The sequence below is a fragment of the Pectinophora gossypiella genome, chromosome Z, assembly GCF_024362695.1.
Source record: "Pectinophora gossypiella chromosome Z, ilPecGoss1.1, whole genome shotgun sequence".
Lineage (NCBI taxonomy): Eukaryota > Metazoa > Arthropoda > Insecta > Lepidoptera > Gelechiidae > Pectinophora > Pectinophora gossypiella.
In genome coordinates, this window is record NC_065433.1 from 10200989 (window position 1) to 10220601 (window position 19613).

The 19613-nt window shown below is 34.1% G+C and overlaps 1 protein-coding gene across 3 annotated transcripts in view; it reads left to right on the forward strand.

Annotated features, from left to right (window-relative positions):
• Positions 1-5349: 5349 nt before the first annotated feature.
• The window catches only part of LOC126380003 (zinc finger protein ZFP2-like), a 138140-nt gene continuing 123876 nt past the window's right edge, over positions 5350-19613 (forward strand). Inside the window, exons 1-16 of one of the 3 annotated variants that reach the window (XM_050029069.1) lie at positions 5350-5497; positions 5573-5697; positions 7111-7290; positions 7386-7494; positions 7586-7696; positions 7782-7930; positions 8019-8151; positions 8238-8320; positions 8636-8731; positions 8916-9041; positions 9365-9609; positions 9693-9794; positions 10134-10291; positions 11033-11116; positions 11804-11982; positions 16804-17580. In XM_050029069.1, the coding sequence (XP_049885026.1) occupies positions 5491-5497; positions 5573-5697; positions 7111-7290; positions 7386-7494; positions 7586-7696; positions 7782-7930; positions 8019-8151; positions 8238-8320; positions 8636-8731; positions 8916-9041; positions 9365-9609; positions 9693-9794; positions 10134-10291; positions 11033-11116; positions 11804-11982; positions 16804-16929 (2013 nt within the window). In that variant the 5' untranslated portion in view covers positions 5350-5490 and the 3' untranslated portion in view covers positions 16930-17580. Of the gene's footprint in view, positions 5698-7110; positions 7291-7385; positions 7495-7585; positions 7697-7781; positions 7931-8018; positions 8152-8237; positions 8321-8635; positions 8732-8915; positions 9042-9364; positions 9610-9692; positions 9795-10133; positions 10292-11032; positions 11117-11803; positions 11983-16803; positions 17581-19613 lie in introns of those variants that run through there. The other 2 variants (XM_050029068.1, XM_050029070.1) reach the window with 2 other exon arrangements.

Below are 19613 nucleotides of genomic sequence, written 5' to 3' on the forward strand. Positions count from 1 at the left end.
TGGTTGTGAGAGTAGAATGGGTGTTATAATGGAGAACGATCAAACAATGTCTCACCATGGGTAAGTTATCGACCACATAATACATGTTTGTGTGCAAGAAATACATTACCTGGTCTGGTTTTTGTAAAGTTTATTGAGCCCTAAACACGATGCAGACGCATATTTTCAGCAAAGCCGTCACATTTGTACAAATAATTGATTTCACATTTTACGTTAATCAGCTTTGACAGATCATGTACCCAAAGTATTATAAGTAGTGTTGTCCTTTGATATCGATAACATAATATTATGTTTGAATGTAACATCTACATGTTGCGTTATTCTATTCACGTTTAATTTATTTTTCGACCTGTTTCCGATTTGGATGAAGATTACATAAAGATATTGTATTTTCCAGATTTCCTAAATATCCTAATTTACGAAACAAGAAATTAAGAAACAATTAGATTCAGACCATGAAACGAGATAATTCTCTCTTCTGAAGGACGCCTTCTCCTTATTTAAGCCTGTGCTAATTACATTTCGATGTATCTTGCTTTCTATCGAGCAGGATACCAAACAAAAATATTACATAGAGATGCAGTACCAACAATATTCACTCACATATCTCACATAAGGTGAGTTTAAGTTTAGTTATAAGTTTATAGATAAATTTGCAGCTATTTCGTTTTTGTATTCTACATTAGCATGGAAAAAATATTTCAATACAATACAAATATTCTCTATTGCACAAAAAAATTAGTATGAATAACTATTTTGGTAATTACCTGTGATTATTCCTTCTATGTGCAATGTGTAAACATGCAATGCTTGTGTATTTGTGTGCTCCACGTTAATATGTGCCATTCTTGCAGGTAAAATTATAACGACCAGAGCCGACACTATACACTTCTAAAGAAAGTGAACAAGAGGAAATATTTTTTTTATCACCAAAAGTCGGAATTGTTCAGTGCTTCGTAGTCATTGTATTCTAACTATATTGAATAAAAATCTTATAAAGAAGTATTTACTTTTATTCTTTAATCGCATTGAGATAATCTCCGAAGTATACTAGAAGGTCGTCTACTTCTTGTATCGAGAGCCGATTCGATTTCCGGTCAATTCAATGAAAAACGTGTATTTAATTTTTATAAAAGGGTAGGTATGTGATTTATAGCAACCAAAGGGTGGCCGCAATGTCGTATTAAAATGATACTATAGTATATGTGGACTAGATGGACCGTCCTCGACCTCCTCGGCCATAACACCTTGCGAAATGACATAGATTCAAAAATGATAAATTTACCTTTAACAAGTTTGTCCATGATAATTACGTTGAATAAGTGGTTCTGAATCTGTCACCGCAACGTACGGTTCTTCTTAGGTATCTTTCTATCAGGGTACAAATAGGTATCGTTTTAACTAATTTACTTGTGGTTCTACCCACCCAGGTATGGATACTAGGTCGTTATTTCTGTATTTAATTAATCATTCAATTTGTAATGTATATATTTTTAGATCTTGGACTAACATTACTTATTTAGCCAATAATAATGTCGATAAAGACATGGAACGGCACTAGTGGTTCTGATACAAAAACATATACTATAGGTACGTTTCTATAACAAACCCGCTACACGAGTACAAAAGACGTTACGACGATAGTATATTTATCTCTTTTTAACTTATGACGGCTCACATGAGTGCGAAAGACAAAACCTATGTTTTTCTTTCGTCTTAAATATGCTCCGTCTATTCTATACAAGGTCTTTGATGCAGACGCATATTTTCAGCAAAGCCGTCACATTTGTACAAATAATTGATTTCACATTTTACGTTAATCAGCTTTGACAGATCATGTACCCAAAGTATTATAAGTAGTGTTGTCCTTTGATATCGATAACATAATATTATGTTTGAATGTAACATCTACATGTTGCGTTATTCTATTCACGTTTAATTTATTTTTCGACCTGTTTCCGATTTGGATGAAGATTACATAAAGATATTGTATTTTCCAGATTTCCTAAATATCCTAATTTACGAAACAAGAAATTAAGAAACAATTAGATTCAGACCATGAAACGAGATAATTCTCTCTTCTGAAGGACGCCTTCTCCTTATTTAAGCCTGTGCTAATTACATTTCGATGTATCTTGCTTTCTATCGAGCAGGATACCAAACAAAAATATTACATAGAGATGCAGTACCAACAATATTCACTCACATATCTCACATAAGGTGAGTTTAAGTTTAGTTATAAGTTTATAGATAAATTTGCAGCTATTTCGTTTTTGTATTCTACATTAGCATGGAAAAAATATTTCAATACAATACAAATATTCTCTATTGCATAAAATAATTAGTATGAATAACTATTTTGGTAATTACCTGTGATTATTCCTTCTATAAATAATTAGTATGAATAACTATTTTTGTAATTACCTGTGATTATTCCTTCTATGTGCAATGTGTAAACATGCAATGCTTGTGTATTTGTGTGCTCCACGTTAATATGTGCCATTCTTGCAGGTAAAGTTATAACGACCAGAGCCGACACTATACACTTCTAAAGAAAGTGAACAAGAGGAAATATTTTTTTTTATCACCAAAAGTCGGAATTGTTCAGTGCTTCGTAGTCATTGTATTCTAACTATATTGAATAAACTAGATGTCGCGTGGTTCGCTCGCAGCAAGCTGCTCGCGTGTCTTGTTTTCCAGCCACTTTTTTACCGCGATAGAATTTGACCAAGACTTCAATAGGTCTCATGAAATCAAAAAAGTTCTAGGTGCTATAGTTTTGCCAGGCCGTAGAGTGACCCCTGATGCGGAGCAGTTTTCCAAGATGACGTTCCGATCACACCCCAATACATCATTTTTACCTCGTGAGACATTTTCTGGAAAAACAAAAATTTGTATGGCGGCCATCTTGTTTTTCGGCCATTTTGTTTTTTTTCACTGGCGATAAAATTTGACCAAGACTTTAATAGGCTTCGTGAAAACAAAAAAGTTCCAGGTGCGATAGTTTCGCCAGGCTGTAGGGTGTCTCCCTGATGCGGAGCAGCTTTCGAAGATCGAAAAGTATTTCCATACTCAACATGACGATCCGATCACATTCCTATACATCATTTTTACCCCCGAGGCATTTTCAGGAAAAACGAAAAATTTGTATGGCGGCCATCTTGATTTTCGGCCATTTTGTTTTTTTTTTGTCAAGCGATAAAATTTGACCAAGATTTAAATAGGTTTCGTGAAAACAAAAATGTTCCAGGTGCGATAGTTTTGCCAGGCCGTAGGGTGTCTCCCTGATGCGGAGCAGTTTTTCAAGATCGAGCAGTATTGAAATACTCAACATGACGATCCGATCACATTCCTATACATCATTTTTACCCCCGAGGCATTTTCAGGAAAAACGAAAAATTTGTATGGCGGCCATCTTGAATTTCCGCCATTTTGATTTTTTTTCAACGGCAATTAAATTTGACCAAGATTTTAATAGGATTGGTGGAAAAAATAATGTTCTAGGTGCGATAGTTTGGCCAGGCCGTAGGGTGTCTCCCTGATGCGGAGCAGTTTCTGAAGATCAAGAAGCATTTACATACTCAACATGACCTTCCGATTACGCCCCTATACATTGTTTTTGCCCCCGAGACATTTTCTGGAAAAACAAAATTTTGTATGGCGGCCATCTTGTTTTTCCGCCATTTTGATTTTTTTTCACCCAAGATTTAAATAGGTTTTGCGAAAAAAAATTTGATCCAGCTATAATAGTTGCGCCAGACTGTAGGGTGTCTCCCTGATGCGGAGCAGTTTTCCAAGATCTGGAAGTTTTCCCATACTCACCGGGAGGTCCCGATCACTTTTCTCATACATTATTTTGACCCCCCGACGCTCCTTCTGGGAGAACAACTATGTCAGTCAGTCAGTGGGTTTGCAGCTATATATAATATAAAATCTTATAAAGAAGTATTTGCTTTTATTCTTTAATCGCATTGAGATAATCCCCGAAATATACTAGAAGGTCGTCTACTTCTTGTATCGAGAGCCGATTCGATTTCCGGTCAAGTCAATGAAAAACGTGTATTTAATTTTTATAAAAGGGTAGGTATGTGATTTATAGCAACCAAAGGGTGGCCGCAATGTCGTATTAAAATGATACTATAGTATATGTGGACTAGATGGACCGTCCTCGACCTCCTCGGCCATAACACCTTGCGAAATGACATAGATTCAAAAATGATAAATTGACCTTTAACAAGTTTGTCCATGATAATTACGTTGAATAAGTGGTTCTGAATCTGTCACCGCAACGTACGGTTCTTCTTAGGTATCTTTCTATCAGGGTACAAATAGGTATCGTTTTAACTAATTTACTTGTGGTTCTACCCACCCGACAACCGACAGAGGGATTGTGTCCTCTAACATGATGGACTAATGTTATGGGCGATAGGCTGATCCCTTATCACCATAAGGTTCATCATATCCATCTTTGTACTTCGTATCAACAGTGGCTGCAAGTTGTCTTTGATTACTTGTGGCTCTGCCCACCCAATTAGGGATTACGGGCGTGAGTTTATGTATGTATGTATGTCTACCCGCCCAGGTATGGATACTAGGTCGTTATTTCTGTATTTAATTAATCATTCAATTTGTAATGTATATTTTTTTAGATCTTGGACTAACATGAAATATTTAGCCAATAATAATGTCGATAAAGACATGGAACGGCACTAGTGGTTCTGATACAAAAACATATACTATAGGTACGTTTCTATAACAAACCCGCTACACGAGTACAAAAGACGTTACGACGATAGTATATTTATCTCTTTTTAACTTATGACGGCTCACATGAGTGCGAAAGACAAAACCTATGTTTTTCTTTCGTCTTAAATATGCTCCGTCTATTCTATACAAGGTCTTTGAGTACCTTCGAAAAACACTACAACATATTATTAAAATGGAGAAATCATACGGAACCTACGTTTGTTTAGATGATGTCATTGTATGCGGAAAAACAAAGGAAGATCTGCTGGAGCAGTACCAAAATCAAAGACCAAGTATAGTCCTTGACCAAAACAAAGCCACGGCAACCACATCCAACATGGCGGTCTTTGCAACTACATCCAGGCCAAACGTCCTAAAAATACAAAAACAAAAACTATGAAACTGGAATTTCCCCATGTGCGATGAGGGGGATAAAGAGAGACTCTCCATCTTTAAAAAAAAAAACTACGTTCACCTTCGCCGCTTCGCCGCCGAGGCGCCACCAATTACAGTGCCTATCCTGTCAGTCAGCAAGCGAGGGACGAGCGTTCTTTCGTTCACTGTTCGAATTGGTTCGAAACAACAAAACCTTCGTTCGAAGCTGTTCACCTCCTTTTAATTGTTTTTTTCTTTTGGTTATGGTTGTGTTCTTCCTTATTCTATGGTTGAGCTGCGGTTGAGCCATCGACGACGACCTGACTGATCTCGTTTTTCGTTTCACATTAAAATTTGTTAAGTGCTGGAATGGAAGGTAGCCTATATTCTTTCTAGTGAGAAGAAAAACGGGATGTGATTATTAAAATGGCCTCTTCTTACAAAAACACAGAAATAAAGATCGAAGAAGTGTGCAGAACTTGCCTGGCTAAAGAAATTGAGCTGCATTCGGTATTTGATGTATATTTGGGAACAATTACACTTGATTACGTTGTTGGAGTAATAACGGGTGTGAAGGTAATGTATACATTCTTTATTTTCTTGACTCTTTATTTTTGCAACTCTGCGAATCACTTATATTTCTTTTTTCGTACTTATATTAATATCTACAAGCTTGAGAAGTCGGGACCGATTGATAATTGACGTTTTTAATTCGGCGTTTATTGGATTTTTTTTTACTATTATAAATATGCATTTTTGTGAATTTTGGCTCTTTGAAGGCAGTATTGAATAAAGCTGGCGAAATAAATTGTTATGAACAAGGTTTTGAAATGAGTGATAGGTAGGTATATCATATAATTATAAATAAATCATTGTAATTAATAAAATGTAAAACATGTTTGTTATTATTGTGTTCTAAGTGTGCAAAAGGAAGAAACATCACTATCTATCTTCCATTTCATTTGCTACTGTGAATTTTTCAAATATGGTCAGTAAAATTAAAGTGACAGACTCAAATACAGCAAGTAGCAAGTGTTGTTACAGTCAGCTTATTTTTTTCATTCAATATAAATTCATACAATAATGTTAATAGATTGTGAGGTGCCTATGATGAGCAAGTCATCAATGTGATAATCACAGACCTGATTTCTGTCTTAAGTGTTGCTATGTGGCAAGTGAATTTAAAAATGACTTTCAAATCTCTGCATCTGCATCACAGTTCTGACATTTATAGACTAAGTTGATGTTATGGCTTTAAAAATATCAACCTTTATAATTATGTAGGTATCTAGTAGGCGTTATAATGAGATATCATAATAGCCAAGTATTATAAATTATTTTAAAATGAAATCTTTCCCCGCTTCCAATGTGGGCAAAGCCCTGCATTAGTCTTCTGGATAGTGATGAGTCTCAAATATCTATTTGATATTGAACATGAATATTATTAGCTCAGCATGAGGTGAATCTTGAATTAAAAACGAGACGAGAGTGGGATGGTGCCCAGAGTAGGGTGCATAGAGTGGGGTGGGGGGTAGCATCTATTTTAAAGCCGTACCAGGCCTACAGTAATAAATTATAATAAAGAACTTACCCAATAAAAAAATAAATTGTTGTGCAACCCCCATTCTAGTATGGAAGGCGAGTAAGGCAACCTTTGCAAGTTTACAATTTATTTTTTGTGTGATGTACCTTCTATGTTATGAATAGAATGAGGTGCAGCAAAATAAAAATAAAATATTTTCTCAGTACTAGGTGTACCTGCAGCTAGTACTGGGAAAATATTTTATTTACTTAGTTGGTACCAACTTACATTCTCAAATTTTTTAGTTGAAAATAAAGCTGAAGGTGCGAATGTTTATTGATTCAGCGTTTGTGTGTGTTTGTATATATATATTTGTATTTTGTTCCCTGAGGACACATCTTCAACAGAAATAGCATTGTCGTAATAATATATTCAATTTGCCTATTATTTTTTTACTGTTATTGCAGATTGAACAAGGAGATGGATTGCCTTCCACAATATGTAGTGATTGCAAAGACAAAGCTACTAAAGCTTATGATTTCAAGCAAAAATCACAAGAAACTGATAACAAACTACGAGGTCTGTTCAAAAAAGAGAAAAAAGAAAAGAAGGATTTTGTTGTTGCAGAAGTTCCTGTATATTATCAAGTAAGTATTTTTTTTACTCTGTACTATTTTACTGTTTGTGGCAGGTCAGTAAGTTGCTTCATGTTTTTTAACTGATTTTATTACTTGCTTTGCAGGGTGATTCTTTAGGTGTTAAAACAGAACAGTTTGTTTCTGAGGATCATGACGATTTTATGGATTCTGATTTTGGACTGTCAAATGATGTTGAAGAATGCAATGATGTTGGTAAGATATAATTTTATTATACATTCGTACATATAAATGTAAACAATACCTATACTATGATTTTGATTTTTTTTACTATGATTTTTTTCAGAGCCTGTAAAAAAAGAGAAACAAGAAAATGAATCAAATCAATTTAAAACAAGTTTTGTGTCTATTGATAACTCGAAATCTCAGGACCAAAAGAAGAAGAAATGTATAAAAGGTAAATGATTATAGATTTTAACTTATCCTCATTAACTGTTTGTATGAAAAAATGAGTTTAATATTGGATAATTTTTATATTTCAGTGGAATTTGAAGATTCAGTCAGTACATACTGTCCTTTGTGTGGTACAAGCTATGACGGTGCTGATAATTTGACAAAACATATGTGGCAGTACCATGCAGAGCTCATGGGCCCTAAGAAGAGAGGCCGGCCTAAAAAGATGATGACTAGTGTAAGATTTCTAATAAAGATAGCAAAATAATACATTATAAAAAATCTATAATTAGCAATTTGTTGATACTCATAATGTTTATTTACAGTCGATATTAAATAAGTTGACAGAAAATGGATTCAAACTGAAGTCCATTCAAGTAAAAACATTTGATTGCGTTTTTTGTAAGGAACAATTTAAAACCAAAGAAGAAGTAGGAATTCATTTGATGAAACACAAAGGTAAATGTGGTGAAATTATTTTATAGTTTTCGAGTTGTTTTTTTTTATGTAACTATATATATACTATTAATTGTTTTCCATTTCAGATACAAAAGTATTCTGTTGTATTGTATGTAAAAAAATGTACTTGAAAAAGAAATTCTTTGATGAACATGCCTGCTTGAAAAAGGTAATATAATTTATTTTTGAGTAGAGGTACCTACCTACTGAATTTTCGTTTTTATTATGGCTTCCATCTGCGGCAACACTGGTAACGCAACAATTTTTAGTGGCGATGGCGACCACTGATGGATAACACGAAGATACTGTTCTAGTATTGTCGAGGTAAAACTTTTTTGCCGATATTCTCCAGAGGTGGACAAACATTGGAGAATAGAAGCTGAAAAGTAATTTGACAAAATACGTACCTACGTATACCTACCTAGACTACCTACCATATAAATTACTCGTCATATTTGTACAACCTTTGTGTATAATATTACAGGATGAAAATGGTGAATCAAAGAAGGAAGACCCAGAAGATTCAAATGTTCTTACTGAAATTTTATTGCGGGAAATTTTAGATCCAAATTGTGATATGGTATGTATTTTTCTCTCACTAAATGATTACACCATTTACATAAGAAGGAAGATAGGTGAAATAAGAGTACATGATTAGTTCATCATGTGATGGCTATACCTCTACCCCATATGGGAATATAAGTAGATGTAAACTTATATTTATTTACTTTATGTAAGATTTATGTGGTTTTATGGCATTCTAGGAAAATATGAATTTTCTTCAAGTATGCAAGATTTGCAGTGGAATTTACTTATCGGAAGAAGACTTGGCATTTCATAATGAGGCGGAGCATCCAGAAAAGTCACTGCGTTGTAATACCTGCACGAAGGTATCATAAAATTTGGTTCATTGTATACACTCTTTAATATTATTTTACGGTCTACTTTCTAAAGGGCCCGCCGAATACCAGCGTCCATTTATCCATTTATTGAGGACGTCCACCAACGCCACATGACTGTTACGACCAATATTTTGTATTTTATTATTTTTCTGTTCCTTTTACGTTTCTGTTAATATGTATGTGATTTTTTGTAAGTTTTTTTTTCCTACTGTGTTTGTATTGTTAATAATAATAAATACTTTCTTTCTTTCTAAAGAAAATAAGATGTGTTTATTGTGTGATCAATTCTAAGAGCCACTCAATATTTTCAGGCATTTACTTCAGCCAAGTCAGCATCGCGACACCGAAGCATATGTAGGCAAGTCGACAGGAAACACGTCTGCAATGTTTGCGGACTTAAATTTGCTTACGAAATATCACTCAATAAGCACATACTGCGACATCACGAGGGGCAAAGTGTATCCGTGTCATTTTTAGAGAGTAAACCAAAAGAAAAGAGCCCGGACGATGGTTCACAGCAGTATCAGTGCGAAGTATGTCATAGGTGTTTCCCTAAGTATGTTTTTACTTTTATATGTATTTTATTTTATGGTTACTTTGTTAAGAGTTGAAACTTAAATGTTTTTTTTACCTTTACAGAAAAGAATCGCTTGCTAAACATGCCAAGACACACATGCCTGTCGAAAAATGTTTTGAATGTGACATTTGCAAACGGAAATTTTCTAGGAAGGACAATTTACGGTTAGTTTTATAGTACCATTGTAATTAAAACACATAATACCGGGTAATATAAGGTATTCGTTTCTGATTCTTGTTTTTTGCCGTAAACCCCGTAAAGTTCTGGCGAAAAATAAAAAATACTTTCAATACAAATTTATTTTCGTATGAAAATTTCTTGACGTGATAAGTACATTATTTTCTGCCAATAACCTTTATTTAAGTACGATATTTTTTATGTAGTTCACGAGCAGCGCTTTGTTATAATGGCCATCTAAGTCAAACTTGACATTAGGCTCACGGTACGTGGCATACTAGCAAATTAGCGATTTATGAACGCTTACAGTGATATTATGCTTATAGATCTCATAAGCGTATCCACGAACCAAACCGGGAGAAGCCGCCGAACAACTGTCTGTGCTTGTACTGCGGCCGCGGGTTCTCAAACTCCTCCAACCTGATCGTCCACATGCGTCGCCACACGGGCGAGAAACCCTACAAGTGCGACTTTTGCGGAAAAGGTAATAATGATACAGATAATAAAAAAATAAATTATCTGTATCAATAATTAGCTGTATGTAGTGAATCTTGGCCTGTGTGACCCGTGGTACAATTGGTTGTACCACAGGGCTTTTCTCCCGATGGACCAACCGTCTGATGGTACAACTAAATACTTTCCCTATGGACCTATTAATATACGTATGCTGGTAGTGAAAATAGACAAAACTTTATCGACATTGACTTCGTTCTATAGTAGTAACGTGATTTTCATTTTCAATTTTCTTTTGTTAAGTATATCGAAATATTTTGCTTTTTTATATGTCATAGGTACCCACTATTTAATTTGTGTTTGCGTAAAACAATCTTGTATAAAACTAATAAATTGGTTATAATTAAAATGAAGTCCGTGAAAAGAAAAGGACGAACAGCGCTGCTTTTAAAATTTTAAAAAGTTAAGAATGACGGTCCAATTTTTTGTCAATGTTCGACGTATAGAAAAAATGCAGGGTGTCAGTAACCATTCACTTTTACTGTGCCTGCTTCTGTGGTCCTAGTTGTCTGTAAATAATTTGAATAAATTGTCTTTCTTGCATTATTACCTACATTCTCTAATTTAATCTAGCCTACAAGATCCCATTGCTGGGCAAAGGCATCCTTCCACTTTACATTTCCCGCGGTCCTGTGCGCACTACGGCCAGTCCCTCCGGCAAGCGTAGAAACAGGAAGTTATTTTTCTAGCAAAATATTTTTCACAATTACAGGTTTTCCGAGATCATCCGACTTGCAGTGTCACCGGCGATCGCATACCGGTGAAAAGCCGTGCATTTGCCGCGTCTGCGGGAAAGGTATTTTCCAAATCCAAATCATAGCTTAGATCAGGGCGGGTTAGAAATATATAACTAGCTTTGCGTGCATTCAAAACACGCGTGTTATATATATGTCGTGGCCAGATCGTAGAATTAATCATTTCATGATGTGTTCGACCATTTCATGAAATGGTCATAATTCATGGAATAGCCAACTTAAGACCATATCGTTGAAACGTCAACGTTTACTGATATTTCAATCAATGTTTGGCCATATCGTTAATGTAGGCGGTGTCCATACTATGTGGTGTAATAATAAAAATGCAAATAGTCAATTAATTTCTTAGGTTCAAAATTATGCATCTATTGGATATGGAAAATTGTACAATTACATTGATTTATCGATTATAATATCAATCAAGTTTCAAATATAATTGACACCAGCGCCACTACCGGTGGATAATGTTACTAACTTGACGATATGATTGCCAACGTTCGGCCGTATCATGAAGTAATCATGTATTTAGTTGCTCATATCCTTTAACGTTTTGTGTTCATTGATCTGGCTAAACTACATCATGATGTGGCCAACCAGTGATATTATATTTCATGAAATATGACCATTTCACGAAATGATCGAGCACATCATGAAATTATCAATTCTAAGATCTGGCCACGACATATACATAAAGAATATTTAGACCTCAAAAGGTATTGTGATCGCAGGATTTTCGCGCAGCAATAAGCTGTCTCGGCACATGCGCGTGCACACAGGCCAGAAGCCGTACAAGTGCACTTATTGTGAGAAAGCGTTCTCCCAGAGCAATGATCTGACGCTCCACATCCGTCGTCATACTGGTGACAAACCCTACATCTGCGAAGTGTGCGGTGACCGATTCATTCAGGTATGTAGATTCTTCACATGCCAAAGATTCGACGGGTATTTGACAGTAAGTTAAACAAGAACAGATTATAATTTAAGATTTTTTAACTGTAAAACTTCTTGGGAATTATGCGATTCGAAAAATATCTGGACATAGTCGTGAGCTTGTTATGTTAAAAATATCTGCACAAACAAAATGTAAAATATAACTTGAATTTAATTCTACGATAAAGTTATCTTCTTTTAGAGAAGCCCGCTCTCAGTTTTCCGTTACTGTTGAGCTCTCGGTCGATTTGATGTCATCTATATGCACTTCAATTTTGTCGATAAATTCTATTTTTGTAGTTAGTGTAGTCGTTCAGCAGTTGTACAAAAGAAAATAAATATTTGTAGTAATTCAAGACACAACCCAGAAGGGTTATTTGTTCTAATGCGGTCGGTGCGGCCAGACAGAATATTTAAGATGTTTAACTTCAATTTAGGAAACCAGTCAACTTAAAAACAATACAAAAATGTATTGCACGTTTCATAAAATGTAAAAAACATGATTCAAGCACGAAAATGCACACTCGATTTTGAAATTGTGCCTAAATGAAATAACTGCTGGTGGTGTTTTACAAGCTTTTATTCAATTTTTTGTTTGAGTTGGCCCTTGTTTCTCAGGGTTGTCGACTAATTTTGGATTTTATTGTGTCAGTCATGAATGTTACTAATAGCAATGAAAAAGCGAGGAGATGCTCTTTATAGTGTTATTTTCGTCCTCTTGGACAAGCTTTCAAATACATGAAGATAAGTTCCTTCATGCTTGTAAAAAATATTGACAAAAGGTACTGTGTAAACAGTGCAAAAAAGACATTTAATTGTATTGTTGCTTTACCTCTGGTTTTATACTCTCGTATTTTTTTTTTGCTTGGGATATTTAGTTTTAAACGTTTGGGAGCATTGATTATTTTTGTAGTCTTTGATTTCGAAATTTTTACAATATTCCAATTTACATGACTAGGTTTTTCATAAAAATACTATTAAATTAGCATTATAAGCGTTTCCATCGAGAAGTTTTGCATTTAAGATAATCTGCTTTCATATAGTACGCAATATACATTATATATAGTAGGTATACGAGGGCTGCTATTTATGAATCCGAAATAATAAAAAGAAACAATTACTTCGATGTCGAAGTACATTTATTATGGTTTTATTACTTTTCATAACCTTCGCCACGACGATCGATGCACTTTTTTGCATATATGATATTTAAATCAGCACTTTTAAAATTCTGATTTATCTCCAAAATGTGCATTTTGAAAGGTTCAACGGCCTCTTCGCGGCTCGAAAAGCGTTGGCCACGTAATATATTCTTCGAGCTTGCAAATTAATAGAAACTAATGTTTCGGTACTGTGACATAGCTGTCACATTGTCGAGGCGACAAAATATTCTGCAGTCTCAGTTGTTCAGATTTCCTATTTTTTCAGACTTCTGTCAAACAAATGGTAGTGTACCATTCCGAACTAACAGTTTTACGACGATCTAGTGGCACTGTAGCCACAAGTCTATTTATACCGAAAAAACAGGCCATTTGCTTCAAAGTTCTTTTTGCACGAATCTTTTTTGTTGGATTCGGCTTATGTTGGAACACTCTTGTATCCAAGATTCACCACTTGTTGTAAAGATGTTATAAACTTTTGACGCACCTAGACGTCGTAGCCCAGTTGGTAGAACGCTTGCTTGCCTTGCCCTACCCTTACTTAATTCTAAAACCATTCCGACATTTTGTCTTAATTAGCCTCATTTCTCTAGTTTTAGTTCCTTAAATCAGTCGTTTATTATGGCAAAAATCGTGTATATATTTGACCTCCAATTAACTCTAAATGTAGCCTGTTTACCTAAATTGTTATTTCCTAATGCCGTTTATAATAAATAATATGTAATATTATAATTTGTGTTCATCAATAGGGTACTAAGAGTGTGCGGTTTACAAACTTAATGTAATGCAAATGCGCAATAATAATGACCATCACTAACCCTCATCATATTTATTACAAGCATAAACTATTCAACTTAAATAAATAAATGAAAAAAATAACAAAATTGTATTTATATCTATCTTTGGTTCTGAGCACTCTTAGGGACCGCCCACAGTTTGGGCACATTACTTTAACAATATTAAAATTGTAATACATACTGAGCAAAATCATAAACGTCATTCAGATTAATTTAAAAACCAAAAATATACAAATTAGTTTTTAACGCATTAATTAATATTATTTACCAATTTAAACTAAATCTTGTTAAATCGAAATTTTATATTAAGCCCATAAAATGTATTTAAAAAGGACTAGGCATTCACCAAAGGTTTCGTCAAAAATTTTATTTAAAATCAGTCGATGAAATCCACACAAGCTTCGTCAAAGAACAGACCTTATCAGCAACAAGCTTCGTCAACATCACTCAAAAAGTCCACCCGAGGTCATTTCCGGCTCAAACGTACGGAAGGTACCCATCAAACTGGCAGCGAACCAGAATAAACACTATACGTGCGCGCGTGCGCGTGTGTTTTTTAATAGTTTAATGTTTCATTTAAAAATACTTATAAAAAAATACCATCAAAAATATAGTGAGTCTTTGATCTTGTCTTTTCTTCTTTATATCTTCAGCCTTCAGTAATAGTCTTTCAGTAATTGTCTTTAGTTTATTGATTCATGTAAAGTCCTACAAAAAAAAGTCTTTAGTGAAATATACATGAAAACACGCAATTTACGAAATGACGTTACAATTGACAGTTACATGAAACGAACTGTACCTACTCTAATTCAGAGTTCTATGTTTAAATGTTGTAATTACTTTTAAATTAAATATTGTTCTGTAAATGGCCGAATTTATAAACTGCAGCTCTCGTACTCTCACATCTCGTAGTAAGCAAAGCAAATTAGTTTCGCTTGCAAAGTAGATAGGTTTAGTTTGGTATTATTATTTGGGTATTATAAGTTTATCTGCATGACCCCGCCGCAACTTACATTTATTTTATTTAAGTATCTATTTATATATGAATAATTTTCTTTATTTTATATTATGTAAAAATTACAACTCTAACACACTTAGAGGTAGACATAATATCTTAAGTAGGTACATTGTCTGGAAAATTCTAATGAAAAAGGATAAAAAAAATTTAAATATTTTGGATGTGGTTTCTCGAGATTATGTTGTGCTTTATAAGCACGAAAGCGGAATCTGTTACCATACATTTGTTTTTTAAATGTAGTAATTAGTGGTAGGTGAATATGTCCTGATACTTATTATTTTGTAGCGATCCCTAAAAATGAGGTAAATAGATACTTTGCTGGAATATTTGTTGTCAGTATAGGAAGACAACAAGGATGACCTGCTGTTGTAGTTGAATAAAACAAAAGTCATCAAAGATCCCATAGTAATTATGTCGTCTCGGCACTTATCCTCAAGAACATTGTTTCTTCCTTTACCTTGCTATGTTTAGAGCTGTGGTCCTTTAACGAAAAGGTTTGCAGTATGTACCTACTGTTTGGTTTGATCAACCCAGATAAATTAATATTAAACGAAATGTCAAGCGAAATTGCACCCAAGTGAAATTGTATTAAAATTAACAATCATATTTTTAGTTTCTGTTCTATTCTGTGGGTTGTGAGGTCATGTCCGACTTCACCTATGGGTAGCTTCTCTAATAGCCGTAGCTGAGAGTTACATGTTGTGTGTGACCCCAGCCGCCTAAAAATACTTTGTCATGTCCAAACCAGATCTCGGGTCTTCGGACTCAAAGGCAAATAATAGCTCTACGTACCTCGGGATCCGAATGTGTAGTCGTTCACGGTTATTCTTCATCCTCATGTTTTGCGCGTTGCAATCCTTGTGCGCCTCATTCATATTCATTGTTTGTCACCAGTTTGATGTCCTGAATATAATATTGTTTCCGTATAGGTATTCAAAATATATGAAAAAAAACATACTTATTTGTTTGGTGATGATTTCTTCCAAAATTTGGATAAGCTTGTTACGAATAGTCACCATCTTGACCAACACGTTGTCGGAGCTACGACATCTATTGTTTAATAGTTCCTTGTATTTAAAAGGGTAAAACTTGACACGGGGATAGCAGAATGGCGGGACTGGGGTATTCTGAATATATCGAGACATGGGGAGATTCTTAAAGACGTTCGTATGTGTCGAAGGATGCGACATTCTGTGTATTGGCAAGGGTACATGCCTGTTTACAAAAATCGTGTACATATTTTTTGTCCCTCCCGTATAAGGACAAGTTTTGGACAAAGGAATATAATGGTGTCATTCCATTTTTAATGGTGAACTTTTTTTAATAATAGTGTTATTAGGCCAATCAGTGTTTGTCTGGCGGTGATATGACTTAGGACATAGATTTTTTATTTGAAGTATACACATTGTTTTGATTTAAAGAACCTGTTCATACTGAAACGTTTATTTCAATCGTTTTTGTGTTAGTTTCCGCTCTCCGACTACCATCACACATCATGTTAACAGTTGTAAAAAAGTAAAATATTTAGTACGAATATATCCCATGTACTTGCCATGTTAAGTTTTCCTACAAATTTAATTCAATCAATGTTGATGTTGCATTCGGTTTTTTTTTTGGTTTGTTTTTTTCTTGGATGGATGCATTAAGTAAATAATTACTTATTTTAATAATTACCTGTTTCAGTCTTATCTAACTACATGTTTTCTGTTGGATGTTATAATGTTTTCGCTTTGGTGCTTGTGATAATATGACTATAGTGTAAAATTGTGTTGTTTTAATTGTTCTCAATCTACCAATTAGGTATATGGTATTACTTTTTCCAGGGAACAGCGTTACAAAACCATAGAAGGGTACATGGACATTTCCCCCCATCTGCACCGGACTCTACACAACAGACACAAGTGCAAGGGATCACTTATACGGTCCAAAATATTACTCACACACATTAAATCCACGTTTTAAATCATGTTATACATTAATCTTAAATAAAATTAGAAACTTATTATTCTAAATTTTAATGAAGGCTCATGATATATATATATATACAACATAGGATTATTATAAAACAAAAGATAGCTTAAAATAAGTAATATTGTAGGCAATTGTAACTTTTACGTAATAAGTAGGTATATATTTTTGTGAAATACTATATTCTTACGTACATCACAAAATAATTTCTTACAAGCATTTATTTATATAATAATATAATTTAATCGATCTTATTGATGTCTTTGAAAATGTATTATTTGCTATTGATATCCAATCATGAAATCTGATGTAAGATGATGAGCAATCTAATATAATATCATAATATTGCGCGTCCCACCGAGAGTGTTTATAATTATGAACGTTGTTTTCAAGTTCATTGCTTTACATATTTATGTTATATTTTGGCATTGAGCCCTTCGTGGTATCTGAACACTTTTAAGAACGTTTATATATTGAATAATTATTAATATAATTAAGTGGCGAGGGTATAATACGACATTTATCTCTGTTAATGCTAGTACATAGGATATGTTGTCGTTAGTAACATATAATTTTGTGTAAAATTGTGTAGTTGTCCGTATGTACATTAAAATAAATTAATATAAGCTGTATTTATTTATTTATTATAAAATAGAATATATTATTGTCTACTTATGTATTGTTCCTTATTTATTAACTATCACTGATTGAATTGTAGTATGTAGATGAATTGATTTAGTTTGTGGTGTATTGCAGTTATTACCTCCTGAAACATCGATTTGCGGACTGAATTTCGACAGTACATTACTTCGACACGTAGCGAACTCCGAAAACATACAGATCGACAAGTCATTGCTTCGACAGACAATACTTAGACAAGACACACCTTTGTCATAATTAGTACATAATAATTAATAATAATAATTCACACACATAAATATACAGTTGTTATTATTTCTTAGACGTGTAAGTAACATACGCTATTCCACTAAGGAATGAAATTATATCCATGTCATCTTTCAGTAACAAATGTTTTATAAAAACATTTGTACTGAAGTCTTTCGTTTGATTCTATTTTTTTATTCCTTGGTTTTTCAATTTGAGACAAAATTCTCTATGTATCGTTTTCTGTAATCTTTATTTCTTTTTTAACTTCGTCCAAAGTTTTGAATATGTTCATTTTCTTTCAGTCGAGCAGAGTATTCCATCTCATATGCCAACTTTCGATGGAGTTTTGAGTTGTAGGAATCCCACATTCAATGGAATCTGCCACCGACCACAATTCTGGTGGAAAGGTGGGTGAACGGAGGCTAAACCACTTAACCAATCGCTAAGTGGTTTAGCCTCCACGGGAAACATTTTTTTTTAATTTGCACAAATGCAGATAGAATTTCTGACACTGGTATAATTATAAGGCAAGGCTGAAACATGTTTCAACTTGTGAGCAAAATCGCTGTCATTTACGTTCTTTTCATCTAGTTTAGCCCCCTTAATATGCCGCCAAATAATTTGTTTAAGATAAAATGTACAACATTTATGCTTTGCGCTAGGAAACACACACTGACTAGCATTGATTGCCGCTTTCTCGAAGTCAGTTATTATCACTTGTGGCTTCAACTGTGTGCCGAATTTGTTAAAATTGTAACGTTGTAATATTAAAAAAAAAATGAAATAGGACTCTTCGCTTTTTAATCATAAAGCCATATACTAGCGGAAGAATTTCATTTGTACTCTTCTTTAGCCCGACTCGACCTTGTATAGTATACATTTGATATAACAGTAATGGACAACATTTGAAAGTTCCGTCCATAACCCAGAAATCAGAACAACTAAGCAATTTCAAATGTTGCTCGGTGCTAAAGATTAGCACAATATTACCATCTGAATGATGAGCAATCAGAAACGGCTTCCCATCGATTGTTTAGTACTCCTTAGGAATTTCCAGATCTTCCAGTTCGGTAGGAATTTTTGGTAGCCCTTGGTTTCTAATTCTGTTGATCATTCTTTTCATGGACGGTTTACTTGGCATAAACGGCGCACTGGTAGATGGAACTTCTTGAGTACATTGTTGAATAATTTGCACTGGGGTCTCCATACTTACACGAGCCTTTTCTTTGAGATTCAGATGTAACTTACGTAATCTTATTTTTTCAGGATCAGGTATATATGCTATGTGGTTATTATAGACTTTTACTTGCAACGTAATGTTTTCAGTCCTACGTAACTACTTTTTAGAACAGTTTTCAATGCAAGTCCAATAAAACACATCATTTCGCACTTTTTTTATACAGTAAATATAACCACCCAATATCAGTTGCTCCTTTCCGTTTCGAGATAACACAATTTCGCACGAAGACATGATTTAAGCAAGAAGCATAACGCAATTAAAATGCATGTGAGCAATGAAGTACTCTGCGTCCGATAGAAAATTGAAATAATTACTAAAGTGACAACAACAATATAAAAGTACCCTCATTCATGGCATGCACAGTAAAATAAATGAAGTATCTTTGTATTACGTATGTGGAAAATAAAACTATTCGGTTTGAGTTTTTGAGAAAAACTATAATGTCGAAAAGTAAAAACAAAATAATATCCAAATTCAAACATATATAAAAGAATAGATTCAAATATAAGTAAAACATATTAAAAAGGTTTTTCTATC